At 43.7% G+C, this 16,272-nt stretch overlaps 1 protein-coding gene across 1 annotated transcript; it reads right to left on the bottom strand.

Moving 5' to 3' along the window:
- Nucleotides 1-4,026: 4,026 nt before the first annotated feature.
- Nucleotides 4,027-15,255, bottom strand: LOC137267993 (uncharacterized). The gene is made up of 9 exons (XM_067802457.1): nt 14,569-15,255; nt 13,690-13,869; nt 12,284-12,401; nt 11,080-11,247; nt 9,987-10,163; nt 9,547-9,708; nt 9,058-9,163; nt 8,404-8,525; nt 4,027-4,605 (listed from the first exon to the last, which is right to left on the bottom strand). Exons 1-9 carry the CDS (start codon nt 15,165-15,167, stop codon nt 4,318-4,320), a joined length of 1,920 nt encoding a protein of 639 aa, XP_067658558.1. The 5' UTR covers nt 15,168-15,255; the 3' UTR covers nt 4,027-4,317.
- Nucleotides 15,256-16,272: the final 1,017 nt, after the last annotated feature.

Below are 16,272 nucleotides of genomic sequence, written 5' to 3'. Positions count from 1 at the left end.
AAGATAACGCGTGCCAAACGTGATCGGGTCATGGACACACGAAAGGCGATTACGTCATGTTGTTCAACACTGTTATCCCATCGGAATAATGTCTGCACTCAGTCTGACTGTGATTTAATCACCACTTATATTTTCATGATTGATCAGTTCTATTCGTCTCCCATAATCCGTCAGTGATTCATCATTTGAGCCTGTTTACTCCATCGCTCTTTCGTACTCCTTCAGTGTCATCCTTTTACTTTTAATCGACATTCCCTCACTCCCTCACTGTCCTCCCCTCACTCCCTCACTGTCCTCCCTTCTCACTCCCTCACTGTCCTCCCCTCACTCCCTCACTGTCCTCCCCTCACTCCCTCACCGTCCTCCCCTCACTCCCTCACCGCCCACCCCTCACTCACTCATTGTCCTTCCTTCACAGATTCACCGTCCTCCCCTAACTCCCTCACTGTCCCCCCTTCTCACTCCCTCACTGTCCTCCCCTCACTCCCTCACTGTCCTCCCCTAACTCCCTCACTGTCCTCCCCTTACTCCCTCACTGTCCTTCCCTCACTCCCTCACCGCCCACCCCTCTCATTCTCTCACCGTCTTCCCCTCTCACTCCCTCACTGTACTCCCATCACTCCCTCACTGTACTCCCCTCACTCCCTCACCGTCCTCCCCTCTCACTCTCTCACTGTCCTCCCCTAACTCCTTCACTGGCCTCCCCGCACTCCCTCACTGTCCTTCCCTCACTCCCTCACCGTCCTCCCCTTACTCCCCACTGCCAGTACATCACCGTCTACCCATTAACCCCCTCAATGTCCTCCCGTCACTCCCTCACCGCCCACCCCTCACTTCCTCACACCCTCACCGTCCTCCCCTTAATATCTCACCGTCTACCCCCTCACTGTCTTCCTGTCACTCCCTCACTGACCTCCTCGCACTCCCTCACCGTCCTCTCCTCACTCCCTCACTGTACTCCCCTCACTCCCCCACCGTCCTCTCCTCACTCCCTCACTGCCCTCTCCTCACTCCCTCACTGTCCTACCCTAACTCTCTCACTGCCCTCTCCTCACTCCCTCACCGTCCTCTCCTCACTCCCTCACTGCCCTCTCCTCACTCCCTCACTGTCCTCTCCTAACTCCCTCACTGCCCCCCCCCCAACTCTCTCACTGCCCTCTCCTCACTCCCTCACTGCCCTCTCCTCACTCCCTCACTGTCCTCCCCTAACTCCCTCACTGCCCTCTCCTCACTCCCTCACTGCCCTCTCCTCACTCCCTCACCGTCCTCTCCTCACTCCCTCACTGCTCTCTCCTCACTCCCTCACCGCCCACCCCTCACTTCCTCACACCCTCACCGTCCTCCCCTTAATCTCTCACCGTCTACCCCCTCACTGTCTTCTTGTCACTCCCTCACTGCCCTTCCCGCACTCCCTCACCGTCCTCTCCTCACTCCCTCACTGCCCTCTCCTCACTCCCTTAGTGCCCTCCCCTAACTCTCTCACCGTCCTCCCTTCACTCCTTCACTCTCCTCCTGTCACTCCCTCACTGTCCTCCTCTCACTCCCTCGATGTCCTCCCTTCTCACTCCCTCACCGTCCACCCCTCACTCCCTCACCGTCCAACCCTCACTCCCTCACTGTCTACCCCCTCACTGCCCTCCCCGCACTCCCTCACCGTCCTCTCCTCACTCCCTCACTGCCCTCTCCTCACTACCTTGCTGTCTTTCCCTAACTCTCCCGCCGTCCTCCCTTCACTCCTTCACTCTCCTCCTGTCACTCCCTCACTGTCCTCCTCTCACTCCCTCGATGTCCTTCCTTCTCACTCCTTCACTGTCCTCCCCTCACTCCATCACCGTCCACCCCTCACTCCCTCACCGCCCAACCCTCACTCCCTCACTGTCTACCCCCTCACTCCGTCACTGTCTTCTTGTCACTCCCTCACTGCCCTCTCCTCACTTCCTCACCGTCCTCTCCTCACTCCCTCACTGCCCTCTCCTCACTACCTTACTGTCCTTTCCTAACTCTCCCGCCGTCCTCCCTTCACTCCTTCACTCTCCTCCTGTCACTCCCTCACTGTCCTCTTCTCACTCCCTCGATGTCCTTCATTCTCACTCCTTCACTGTCCTCCCCTCACTCCTTCACCGTCCACCCCTCACTCCTTCACTGTCTACTCCCTCACTCCGTCACTGTCTTCTTGTCACTCCCTCACTGCCCTCCCCACACTCCATCACCGTCCTCTCCTCACTCCCTCACTGCCCTCTCCTCACTTCCTCACTGTCCTCCCCTAACTCTCTCACCGTCCTCCCTTCACTCCTCTCCTGTCACCCCTCTGTCCTTCCCTCACTCCCTCACTGTCCTCCCCTCACTCCCTCTCTGTCCTCCCCTCACTGCCTCACTGTCCTCCCCTCACTCCCTCACCGATCAACCCTCACTCCCTCACCGTCTACCCCCTCACCCCCTCACTGTCCTCCCCTCACTCCCACCCCTCACACCCTCACTCTCCCCTCCTCACTCCCCTACCGTCCTCCCCTTACTCCCTCACTGTCCTCTCCTTACTCCCTCACCGCCATTCCGTCACCGTCTACCCCCTCACTCCCTTACCGTCTACCCCGTCACTCCCTCACTGTCCTCCTGTCATTCCCTCACTGTCCACCCCTCACTCCCTCACTGTCCTCCCTCACTCCCTCCCCGTCCTCCCCTCATTCCCTCACCGTCCTCCCCTTACTCCTTCACAGTCTTCCCCCTCACTCCCTTACTGTCCTCCCCTCACTCCTTCACCGTCCACCCCTCACTTCCTCCCCTCACTCCCTCACTGTTCTCCCTCAATCCCTCACCGTCCACCCCTCATACCATCACCGTCTACCCTCTCACTCCCTCACCGTCCTCGCATCACTCCCTGACCATTTGGGAGCACACGATCCTTCCACCTAAAGTTGACAACACAGACTGGACATCTAGGCATCGACGGCATTATGTTCAGTTTTTTTATGTAGTTTGGTACACAGTGTTTACTGTTGTAGTATGTTTTTAAGACGACATATATAAAACGCCCGAACAAACTTTCTATTCAAGGTCGCTACTAAACACTCCAGATTCTCATCATCGGAGGAATCTAGCCTCCCCATAAAGATATACTCTTCAAAAACAGTGACGCAAAGCCAGAGTTTCATTGGATGTTTCAAAGACATCTACAAAAAATGAAAGAAATGTGACATTTTGTGCAGATAAACATCTTTAAGCAAAATCATTGAATGTCCAAACGTCACTTTTGGCGTCACGTACAGAGAGTAACGTTTGTGACTCCCATGATGCCTGGACAGAATCACGCTTATGATTTAGGGCGTCTTGGTCTCAGCACTACCGATCGTAGACGGTTCCGGAACCTCCCCCGGGATTCTGTGGATGCAGTGGAGGAAACATCTGGCTTCCTTTGACGTATGCTGCACAACCGAATGTAACAATCTTGGCCAGGAGAGGAGAGGTGACACGTGGTCAACCGGATCTGGAAAGGTCACGTGTTGATCCCTGCTGTTGGCGCGTAACTCCCACTCTGCAATATAGACTTACGACTGTCATAGCTCTTTGATTGCTCCGAGGAACAGGGACTCTGGTTATAAAACTCTCGTTGTAGACCTCGATGTCGATCCACCAAGCGTCTGTAATGTGATGCCCTTCCATAAATCTATACTATATCATTGGCTTACGAATTGCCTACCACCTTGTGGACTTGGGCTCCAGGGTTTAATAACCTCATGCAACAGATGGTCTCGTAGATTAAAATATCTGTAACTAATACCAGTGGGCGCATTTAATTCGCGATGGATGCCATAAATGGTGTAAAACCTATAGATTTATAGATCGATTATCTTTGTTCCACATAGCATAATTAGTTGCAATATTTAATCAATCAAACTGTACATTTCATAGAACAAAACAGTTCATAAACTCTCTCAAGACTTGAACCAGTTGGCTCCTCGTCTTGAAATTGAAAACAAATAAGTATAAGGACATGCTTCAAAGCGTGAGAACTCATCATTTGACACTATATAAAATATGTAATGGTTTTATTGTTATTGCATGCAGGTAATTGTACAAGTTCATAGACCCTAAGGTCTTGCCAATGATAATGAGTAATGTAATATTTACGTTCTTTGACATATCTGAGAAAAATCAAAATGAAATGGTATTCGTCATCTATTCGATTAAGATTTAAAGATACACAATGGACACAGATTCTTTCTTCCCTTGGTACATAATGGTATCTTCCATCTTCATTTTGTAATTATAAGACGATGTTCTAAAGGCGGTAATAATCCTTCATGGTGATTAACTCATGCACTAATTATCCATCGTCCTCGCATACTTCCCCAGGCCCAGCATCTGGATGACGTAGGTGTAGGCGCTGGAGGACCAGAAGGGGAAGAACTCCGCGTTGTCGTTGTAGCCGTGAAAGACAGTGGGCGTGTTGTAGTGGCCCCAGACATGCTTCATCTTTTCTTGGTATTCCTTTTCTGGTATGACGTCTTCAACCCCCATTATGACATGTCCATGGGTATGAACAGGGGGGTTGACTCTTGTGCCGTTGAACAGTTCCAGTCGGTTCATCGGATACAGAAATGTGTCCGTCTGCAATAACGATGTGAAGTTAAATTGCAGTCTCGTAAACGTAAGTGAGTGAGTGAATTTAGTTTTACGCCGCACTCAGCAATATTACAGCTATATGGCGGCGGTCTGTAAATAATCGAGTCTGGATCAGACAATCCAGTGATCAACAACATGAGCATCGATCTGTGCAATTGGGAACCGATGACATGTGTCAACCAAGTCAGCGAGCCTGACAACCCGATCCCGCTAGTCGCCTCTTACGACAAGCTGAGTCGCCTTTTATGGCAAGCATGGGTTGCTGAAGGCCTATTCTACCCCGGGACCTTCACGGGTCAGTCTCGTAAACATATATCATGCACAATCCATTGGACTCCAAAGTCCGTTCCTCAAAGCAACTGTAACTCTACAATAGTTGCAAATGTTACAATCCCATTGTAAACCTAACTTACGATCACTCACCGTTTCTCAAAGCAGTAGTAAGTTTTGCAGTGGTCGTTACAGTCAGTTCCGTACGTTGCCTATGACAGTTCGTAACTTACTTACAATCGATTGTTGTGTATGTACAAGACGGCAGAGTTTGTTGTAATTAAGAGACAAAGGAGACGGAAATTTGGCCATAGTGGATATTTCGAGACCGAAGTTGTGTTCTTTGATGTTTACAATGACGCTATAATATACTACAGTCTCCCTTTGATTTTCGCCGCTAAGAGTTGCCACTGGTGCTCCAGATAAGGCCGTCTAATTACATGTGACCTCCTCAACGAGAATATCGAGTTTATTTGCTTGAAAGTTAGACCTTCTGCTTTCCTGTGCCTCAGACACTTAGTGTACGTCGTGTGTTTGGAAGGGGAAGCAACTCTCACCAACCGGAAGTAATGTAAACGCATTATTTCTAACTTTCGCGCAGAAGATCACGATTGTAATTTATGATCGAAAGATTTACTATCGCGAGACTTATAATTTAAACAGAACAGCTTTAAGGAACGACAATAAATTCTCATTTACGATAACTGTAAAGTTGATCGTTGATAGTTTATCGTTGATCGTACAACTAATTGTAGCTGCGATCACTTACAGGAACGGGGCCCGGTTTTGAATTTGACACAGGCAATACTGAATGTAGCACGTGACCTTGATCTCAAGGTCAAGCTCGTGACTAATGATATGTCAGCATTGTACACTTTTGCGTATTTCTCTATTGTAGCCATAACAGGACTCTTTAGCCACGATTCGATCATTTATAGGATGCTGGTATGACAATAAAAGGAAAAACCAGTGCTGCAAAACAACACTGGTAATTATACATATACTCGAGTAAAGCCTGTAATACAACTTGGGAGCTATAACACATGTCCTGAACTGATAAAACTACCTATACCCATGACAAATTAGAACATGACATCACACTTTATATGTAGTGAGGCTTATCAGACATCAACAAATGACACGTATTGTCCACAACACAATGAAGATACTAGTATTTGCGATATTTATCACTCCTATTATACATTTTAGCCATATTTTCATGTACAAAATAACACATGCAAAACAAAGCTGATGCTCCCACCCAGGAGTAGTTGGAAAGGGAGAGAACTCTTTACTGACAAGGGCAGATAATAACTTGTCCTTTTCGTTATTGACGTAACACATATTTACATCATCGGTATTGTCCGATTAATGGATCTTAGTACTAATGACTGTAATTTATCTCAGCATGGGCAGTGTGTAGTAAAATTACAGTAACAACAAGAACATAATGTTCACACAATCTGTAATGGTTCACTCTCTCACTGTATCTGTTTAAATAAATGTACAATAGCGAGTGAGCGAGTTTAGTTTTACGCCGCACTCAGCTATATTCCAGCTATATGGCGGCGGTCTGTACATAATCGCGTCTGGATCAGACAATCCAGTGATCAGCAACATGGGCATCGATCTGTGCAATTGGGAACCGATGACATGTGTCAACCAAGTCAGCGAGCCTGACCACCCTATCCCGTTAGTCGTCTGTTGCGACAGGCATAGTCACCTTTTATGGCAATCATGGGTTGCTGAAGACCTATTCTACCCCGGACCTTCACGGGTGCGTAAATAAGTAGCTAGAGATACGTTTTAATGTGTGCACCCTTTAAAATTTTAAACAATAATCTGTGTGAAATCGTGATTGAATATTAAGAATACTCAAACTGAATATTATTGACAGAACGGGTTGTACACGGGGTACTCGATTCCGATTCGGGTACGTTCCTGCGGGTACTCGGTTCCACTTTTTCCTAACGTCTCAACCCTATCCCCAGCCATGAGTATGATGAACGAGTCTGATATGGAGGTCACAAACTGCCCAGTGGCTTGTGACGCCAGTAAATGCAGAGTTGCGTCCCTTGTACAAGGGAAACCGAAGGAGCCGAAGACGTTTAACTTCAACTGATTGTTTTACGGATCAGGTGGATCAGACACTATTTATGAGGTCTGACACGTGGCACAGCTCTGTAGCAGTTTGGAGACACATGTTGTCTTGTGTTGTGAGGATGCTATGCGAGATGGCTGGATTTAACAGGCATCGAAATGCCAGCTTGCCTGACCGCCCGGGACGGGTTATTTTCTACAAGGACAGCCAGATTCTCAAATTCACGGGCCCGAAAACATTTCGTGGGCAGGTAAGTTTTGGTCGGAGATGGCAAGTTTTACATCTAACAGGCACCGTGGTCTGGTCCATTTTTGGGATTTTCATACTCAGACATAAGGGATTTTACGAATCCTTCTCCTCATGCAACGACCGCCGTACGTCGAGAGCCACGAGTCTGGCATAGATGAGCAGCCGATCACTGACAGAACTGGACATAGATCCTGATTAAGCAACTCGTTTTATATTGATGAAATAAGCCTTTAGATTCCAACTTAGCAACATGCCTTTCCTATCAAACAAAAATGTTAATTAAATAACCAGGTTCCTTGAACATAGTTGGAAAACACAAATGATTAAAAACATGGCCTCATTTCAGCTATAAATGTATGCAAATATATGCAAACGACGTCAACCACAGTAATGGCCAAATTTAAAGAAATATAGTAACATGAACACGCTGTATGTTGTTTTCTATCTGTATCTTTCTTTTGAAAATTTAAATCATGCTTTGTGTACGTGTATTTTGGAAAATATTTCTGTGTTTCATTCAGAAATGGTAAAAACGGACTCTTCTGAGACATCATACTCTTCCCACCACGGAATCCACATCTCCTGATCTAGAGACGTCTAAAACAATATGCATGTCCACATCGTTCACGGCTGATTATAAGGCTCTTTTACCTATTTTATAGCAATATCACGGTGGAGGACACTAGAAATACGCTTCACATAAATATGAGAGACATCAAACCTAGGTCTTCCAGGAAACCCCACCACCCTTTCACAGTTGAAAAAAAGAACTCAAATAGTCTCTCAAAACGTACATCGATATTAATTCCAGAATTACGCTTTTATGTTTTGATTTCAGTATATCATTAGGCCTAGAAAATGTGCAAACATCCCTTTAGTTAGGCGTTAGTAAGTGGTAACAGTATTTTTGCCAATTTTTTACACCTTACGAAAGATAGTGTTCCTCTGAGTACTGTTTGCGCCCCACTACGAAGTACGGACATCTTACTATACTACCATGAACTATTCTGAACAGCAAAAGAGACGCAACGCGTTAAATAGAAGACTTAAACAAGAACGTTTAGTAACTTCACATTTATTATTTTTTTACGAAATTTGCGTTTCTTTTGCTGTTCAGTATAATGATATAATTTGCTTGTAATGATTTCAAAATGTATACGTACTGTAAGTCCCTTGTAGGAACCGGAAAAAAAGGCATTCCAAGGTTCGAACCCATCCTTGAAACCGAAATAATACAACCAGGTGACGATTTTGTCGACTGCAGTCTTTACATTATCGGGTGTATCTATGTAAAATGAAAAAAACACATACATGAGAATCTAATATGTACGTACGTATGTACGTATGTATGTGTGTGTGTGTGTGTGTGTGTGTGTGTGTGTGTGTGTGTGTGTGTGTTTGTATGTACATATAAGATAACACTATGCTTTTTGCTGTTACTTCCTTTCTCATCTAGTACGTTTCACCCCATCTCATAATTTGAGATTCTTCCTAAACGCTTGAGGTAAGAGGTAAGTGGATTTATAGCAAAATTAATTCTTTTTTCATATTGAAAGTGCGGGGTTGTACACATTAGTATACATGTAGTCCCAAATACATTTCATATATCAGTATCAAGCCGAGATATTCACCGTTTTGACGCATAACAAATTAAAACTGAACAGGATGTATTTTTCCATCCATCTAAGTGTTTGCACTTAATCGGACAGACGTTCTAGATCCCGTGAAATGTTACAGTCGAAGGTAGATCATATGTCGTGAGAACGGAGTTGCTACTTAACGATGACTCTTCTGTGAACAAAAATGTGCGTCTCTACCTTTATCCCAGATGACCTTCTCGGTGTTCTGGTCTTGTGTTGTCCACGTAGTCAGCAAGGCGTTCAGAGCCATGGAGGTCGTGAAGATGCGGTCATCTGCGTTGTTCTGCAAAACATAGTTTCACATGTAAATGATATGAATGGGTAATACTGAATCCACATGTAAAACACAAATAAAAACACTGGTCATTCGTATTAGTGAATGATTGAGTTTGGTAATATTCCTGCAAAATCACAGTGTGGGACACAAGAATGGGGCTTCACACATCGTACCCATGTGGGGAATCGAGCCCGTATCTGCGGCATGACTAGCAAACGCTTTAACCTATAGGCTACCGGACCGTCGCCAATCATTTTATAGGCGCGAACGTATAGGTTAAATGTTTTTGTGCTTCTTTGATTTTCAATTATATTTTTTAACTCCGATGTTCATGGAACTCTACTATAAGTGATGTAATAGAACACTCATTGACTTACTCATATACTTACCACACTTTGATTTTCATATGTTTTGTCTGCATTGCCGATAAAGTCGTCATAGTACATGACGTCATAGCCGTTATGAGAACCTGAGTGGCCTTGAGCCACAACCCTGGGGCTAGCGTATGTTCTCAGTACACGCTTGAAGTCCACGAGCACCTGTTCCATTCCCTGCAAGAGTAGTGCTTCGCTACACAGTCGCAAATCGTGTGTTCATTTAGTTCCAAAACCTTTATACTGTGTTGTATGTCGTACAACCTTTGTCTGGAAATTTACCAATATCTTAATACAGCTTGCCCGTTGTCGATGAACGTATATATTTTGAACAGAGGTTTTCATCAACGTGATTGCAATCGTAATCAATCAAGAGAAGCTGATTCTGTAAACCACTGATCGCAAATTTTCAGCATGACATTACTACTGACTGGTCTCTCAAAAAATGCACTCACCTTATGTGGCAGGGATCCAGTCCTGTCCAGTGTTTCTTGGAGCTTGTTGCACGTCCTGGCCACAAACCAGTAGAACTCAATGACAGAGGGATAGTATGTCAACGCCAGGTCTGCTCTGTCAGAGAAATTGGTCTGGACTTGGAATGCGATCATCCGAGATGTATCATTATAGATTTGCTGAAAGGAAGAATAACTTACACTCATTGTGGTTTGACAACTATGTCTTTCCGTCGTCCTATTGACAAATAATTCATAATTGGACATATAATTAAAAAGAAGCTATCATTCGTCGCCACGTCGAGCAGCGCATGTGTATAAGGTCTTGAAGATTCTTGTGGAAGAGATTCCGAAGTGCGGAAGGTCGCTAACCTTCACGAAACCCACAAACATGTGGATGATTCTGAATGTAAGGGATGTTGAAAAAATAGATCTTCAAAATCACAATCATCTTTTTTGTGGTATATAAAGAGCGAATTGTGGCATTTTGAGAGACTTAACACATGTACTTCAACCACCATAGACCATCCCAGATAGATCATGACCCAACTATTTGCACAACACTCGAGTGAACGAATTTAGTATATGTCCCTCTTAAGAACATGGCATCAAAGATGGCAGAGGAAACCAGAAATAGACTTTACATATTGTACCGATGTGGGGAATCGAATCTGGGTCTTTCGGCATGACGTCTTAACGTTTGAACGTTTTGTCTACCCCCATCGCCTCAGGTTTACTAAAATGATATACCAAATTAAGTAATATTTACTCATGGATGAAATGCATAGCTACACCAAATGGCACACATCTGTACTTCTTATCAAATATGTATCGTAATGAGTAAACACTCAACTTTATCTGGAAACATGCATAGACGCACAGAGCATAAACGGAGTGCGCAGACATTATGAAGCATTACATTTTGCCTTCCATTTGTTTTATCAGTGTAAATGTGTGTATAATCTTTAATGGTGTTCTCGGTGATGCCATGCGCTTTATAAATGGTTATCATAATAATTATGTTATTATTATTTATTATTTATATTGCTTTGAGAATTCATTCAGCTTCTCTGCGTTAAAATATTTATGGACAGACCATTATTTCTGGATCATCCAGCAGTGATGGCTGGAAGAGCCCATTAATGATTCCATTGGTGACGCCAAAGATGAAGTTGGCACACACAGTGACGTCGATATTGTTGACGTTGAATGGCATCATGACTCCCTTGTCGAACCAAATCCGTACCTCGTCAGTGTCCTGGATCTGTATTCGGTGACAAAAACTTCAACGAAAGAAACCAAATGCATAACAATATTTTTCAAAACAATATCTTAATTGTGACTAACATTGCTGAACGTGAGAATTGAGCGATCTTCTGACCACCATTGTGGACCAAGGTTGGCGGAAATGCATGATATTACGGACGCTTCATATGATTCTTGGCTAGGGTCGTACTCGCATCAGTTCATAGTATATGCAATAGTTCAAGTATTCATAAAACACGAACTATAGACTAAATCATGGACTAAAAACAAGAAGAATCCACAGAGCACCTTCAGTGCAGACTCATGCATATGGTAGCTGTGTTTGGACGATTTAGATGAGATTCGTGTGTTTTAAAATGCACACGTATGCATTTGTAAACTGACCATGCGTATAAATCAAATGTTTGAAGGGCATTTAGAAGCGGAATACATATTAAGAAAAGCTATATATATGGATGTCAACTTCTTTTTTGAGAATACCACGACGTTTCGGTATGTATGCTTGTTCCTTCATCGGATGAAACAGCAAGAATATACTCCGAAACGGCGTGTTATTCACAATAAGACCTTGACATCCGTGAGTCTGCCTTTTCTTATGTATTGCAATGTCCAGTGCTGTGTTCCATACCGCAATCTGAACGTAATAACATAATTTTGTATCATTATATGTTTAAACGGATGACACTTTGTGCTGGTTTGGTCTCTTTGGCATACCTCGTCTCATACCATTGAGATACTAGTATAGTACTGAGGAATAAGCTACTGCTCTAGTGCCAGGGTCTTTCTGAGGTCACCATATGAAACATGTCCCACGACCCGCAATCAGTCTCTGATAAGATCCATAGTAAAGTGTCCACATTTCTCACATGAATCATACTCCTACTGGTACAGTGGTATTAACAGCACTGGTGACCACCTTTAACATACCCCGACGTGACGCTATTCTAAATATGTTATGGAAAGAAGACTTCTATAGTAATGTTTTAAATACGATGTTACCATTCTACGAACTTCTCATATCCATGAATGCATACCCATGTCGGCACCAAGGCTACATCGTGTCCCGCCTGTTTCTCCTGCTGCAACCAGCGTCGCAAGTAGTAGTACGTTCTTGGGTCGATGGTGTTTACTCTTTGGTTTCCAGAGAACGGCCTGAGTGAAAAGCAAGAGGAATGCCTTGCAAGAGTTAATATTATATACATTCATATTGGTAATTTATTTATATCGATTATCGACACGCTACTGTCACTCTGTTATCATCATTGTGCATGGGGTAATTACGGTTTGGTCATAACAGATCCATTATTGGTAATACGCAGGCAACCGCTTCTAGCATTTCATTCGCAATATGCACTACCCATTCACGTAAAGCACTCACCATACGAGCGCGCGTGTGTGTTTGTTCATAATGTTTACATGGAAAATGAAGTTTTCCACCATCTTGGAGAAACCAAATGCAACAGCTTTCGGAAAGGGGTTTAATGAATGAAGAGAACTTGTCCCATTCCTTTTCACATTGTGAATAGAATATGTTTAAACTAAAACTAACCAACAGCAACCAAGAATTTGTCAATGTTCCCTGATTTTCTTCATTTCATGAACTCATGATAATAGTCTTTCCAACGCTACGAGTTTGTTTCACAATACGCCAGTGTAAACAGTGCCTTTAAACAGAATGGACTATTTTGCTAATTCAACTTTAGAACAATTGACTGAAGTAAGTGGGTACATTTTACATCAGTGAGTCTAAACTTGTGATGGGTGGTATATAAATAGACATTGTGTATACCTGCGTGTTAACTGTTGACAGGGGCTGAATACTAGTATTACCATATTTAAACGTATTCTAGTATTATCGGACCAAGGCATTAAACCACCTATCTTCCACTGTATGAGCTGTCGCCATGGTTAAAAGGTTAACCCTACAGCTTGCTCAGTTAGACTTGATCAAGTGAGTACTAATGCATTGCGTGGGGTCTAACTGGTCGGGTCGATTATTGTGAAGGGGTGCACAGTTGTAAGTTGATTGTCAGCATGTCCGAACAGCCGAGACAAGGTCTCGGTGTCGAGAAATCGCCAGCAATGCTCTAACTTTTTTCAAACAATGCCCTACAGATGTTTTTTTTCGGCAGCGATCAGCCGTAGCAACAACTGGCGTTTCCAATGATAATTGAACTGGGTGTAGGTAGTGGCAGCGAGTGTGAATCGGCTTATGGAAATAACTACACGTTGTAAAGCTAGTAAACCAGAATAGATGGTACTTTACCATATAAACAGTTCAATAAACACATGCTTTAGCACAAAAACAACATTAATAACATTCTCTACTCCCATATTTAATGGAGCTAACTGGATCTGCTGATTGTACCTATCGACCTCCAGGGTCATGCATGTGTGGAGAATTGGTCAGGTCAAGCTGAACAAGTTGTAGCATACTGACCTGTAGGCGTAGTGCTTGAGTGCGTCGAACACAGACGTGAGATTGGTGTTGTGGCCTCTCCAGATCTTGTCGAAGGTCGGGTACAGGTGGGACATCTCTGACAAGATGGAACCAAGGCCAATGTTCAGGAAGGTGTCATCAAAGTCCGGGGGAATGTGAAACGCCTGTGTGTAACCGCCTCTGTATCACAAAATACAGGAATAGAAAACTGCGTTACGCTTACAGAAGGCAAGACAGTGCTTCTCTGACTCATGGAGAGCAAAACATAGACTGCTGTTTGCTTCGAATAACTTTGTGGGTTCTGTTAAAGTCCGCTTTGAATAGGAGTTTGACTTTTTCAACCGTCCGACTTACTGTGTAAAGGACATCCAGAATGACAGGCACCGAAGATTAACACCCCCATTGTGATTTCGTTTACAGTTGTGTGCTTCAACACGGTAGAAAACTAACGGTTAAGAGTGCTCAGACATTGACCACTGCGTTGAATCTATTGAGTCGGTGCATCTCGTCAACAGGTGATACTGTCAATGTTACCAGATAAAGCAGCTTGACAGTCACGTTATGCATTCTTTGAATATTTACCTTCCAATAACATGCCGGTAAAGAAACGCTATCGAGATTGATAAAGACATCACACTGAAAATACTTGTTGCTTAATTGTTGGTGTGAGGAGTATATTACTATCCAATTTGCTTTATCTGCAGTGGTAATATTGAGAGCATGATCTGAACTCCCCCTCTTCCCTGCACAGTAACATACTCTGGTGTACAGCAGCATTCTAACTAGCGTCTATACTATCTACAGAAGAGATTACCGGACTTGTCATGGTACTTAAGTATCACATTACGAAGTCATATGGTCGACAAAGTTTTTACAGACCTGATTCCCATTAAAACTTTAACGATCCTCTCAACATTTTTTAGACCCAGCTTCTCGAGGAACTCATACGTTGCATTCAGTGGCATCGCATCTGTCATTTTGATGAGGTCATTGAGGTTGACTGGGTAACTGTTGTAAGCTCCAAGAGTCTCGTTGTATTTCTGAGGCCAGAAGGTCATAAGTGAGTTGGCATATTTCACGTTCATATCATGGTGATTCTTAATGGCATTTAAACCATTGGTCATTTCTTCATGTGTTGGTCCATACGTTGTACTGTTGATATACCGCCGTCCTTCGATCAGACAAGCCATAATGTAGGTGGTCGCGAACATATTGTTGTCGAATATCCCGAAAAGGTCTCTGAACAATGAAAAATCTGGGTAACCGTGGAAGTTCAGCTTGACATCACTTGGCCACATTCCTTGTTCTTCATCCCATCTGAATGGAGGAAAGAAGTGCCTTGTCTTCGGTACTTGCAGGTCCATAACCTCCAACGTCAAGGCGTCAATCGCCATGTGCAGCGACTGTAGGTCAAATGGAAGATCATTGCTCGTAACGGCTGGAATCAACAAAAACAATATTATGTGCTGTAGCACCATGTTTAAATAAATATTCTAATATATCTAAATGGGTTGAATTTCAGTCTCTTTAAATATGGCAAGCTTCAAAACGCTTGCTTGATAAGATAAGAGAAATCGTATGATCAAGTATGTAACCAGGTGTCTTTTTCAGAATTGAGAGCCCTTGTCTTTAATGCTATGTAAAGTTGATATTTAAGCATAGTTAAAATATTTTGAAATATGTCAGGATATAATTACACGCTTTACTGTCCCAAAGTGACGGCACTTCAGTAAAGATGTCACCTTGAAACATCCTCAGCATTCCATATTTACTATATACAGTGAGTGATGTAATGGTTGAGTAGAATTGTAGCTCCTGGTTGCATGACTCAGATACAACCACCCACTGTTCGAATATGTACATTCTTTGTAAGGTCTTCGATTATTGAACTACGAGGCTATCCGGGCATTCTCCACCAGATATGTTCACAGTCCGCGACAAGTTCAACTGAATGTGAAGGCAAACCAACAGTATGATGTTCATTGTATCAACCTCTAGTTTTACACATCCCTATAGGCAACTGTATCCATCCTAGATTAGTTGCGTATGGACGAAACAAACAGAAGACATTGTTTGAATTAATCAAGGAAAATTAGCATGTCACCCAGAGGACACTGTGGTCAATACAATATGTACAGTTAGTTTTCAATGATATGCTTAATCATCACGCTCGAACCATTCTAAGGTTAAAGTTCGTTTTGGATGAGGACCGCGCGAACATAGGCATAACTTTCACAATTGTTCCTTTTGACATTTGACATAAAGTACGGTATTAGTCATGTTAATACATACTCAACACACTCGTTCACTGATTAAAACAAAATGAACGTTTCATATATTTCTGATCTGAACCTATGTTCCACTTGGGTTAGGAAAGTGGTTAAGGAGTCCGCTCGTCACGCCGAATCTCCTGATTTGATTTCACACATGGGTACAATGTGTGAAGACCATTTGGAGTATACCCGCCACATTGCAGGAATATTGCTAAAAATCGGCCTTCACTCACTCACTCACTTGCCCAATAAGCTCGCATATGCATGTAACATGAATCACGAAATAGACATCATAATTTATTGATGACCT

This window comes from Haliotis asinina, chromosome 16 (genome assembly GCF_037392515.1).
Source record: "Haliotis asinina isolate JCU_RB_2024 chromosome 16, JCU_Hal_asi_v2, whole genome shotgun sequence".
In the NCBI taxonomy this organism is placed as follows: domain Eukaryota; kingdom Metazoa; phylum Mollusca; class Gastropoda; order Lepetellida; family Haliotidae; genus Haliotis; species Haliotis asinina.
This window is presented reverse-complemented; position numbering and strand designations above follow the sequence as displayed.

What these genes read in the sequence shown, in the direction of transcription:
- LOC137267993 (XM_067802457.1), bottom strand. Translation starts at nt 15,167, where the DNA reads ATGGTGCTACAGCACATAATATTGTTTTTGTTGATTCCAGCCGTTACG. An exon ending in CTCAAGCACTACGCCTACAG is followed by an intron (nt 12,402 to 13,689) that starts GTCAGTATGCTA and finishes CTTTTCACTCAG; the next exon opens with GCCGTTCTCTGGAAACCAAA. An exon ending in TAGCCTTGGTGCCGACATGG is followed by an intron (nt 11,248 to 12,283) that starts GTATGCATTCAT and finishes CACCGAATACAG; the next exon opens with ATCCAGGACACTGACGAGGT.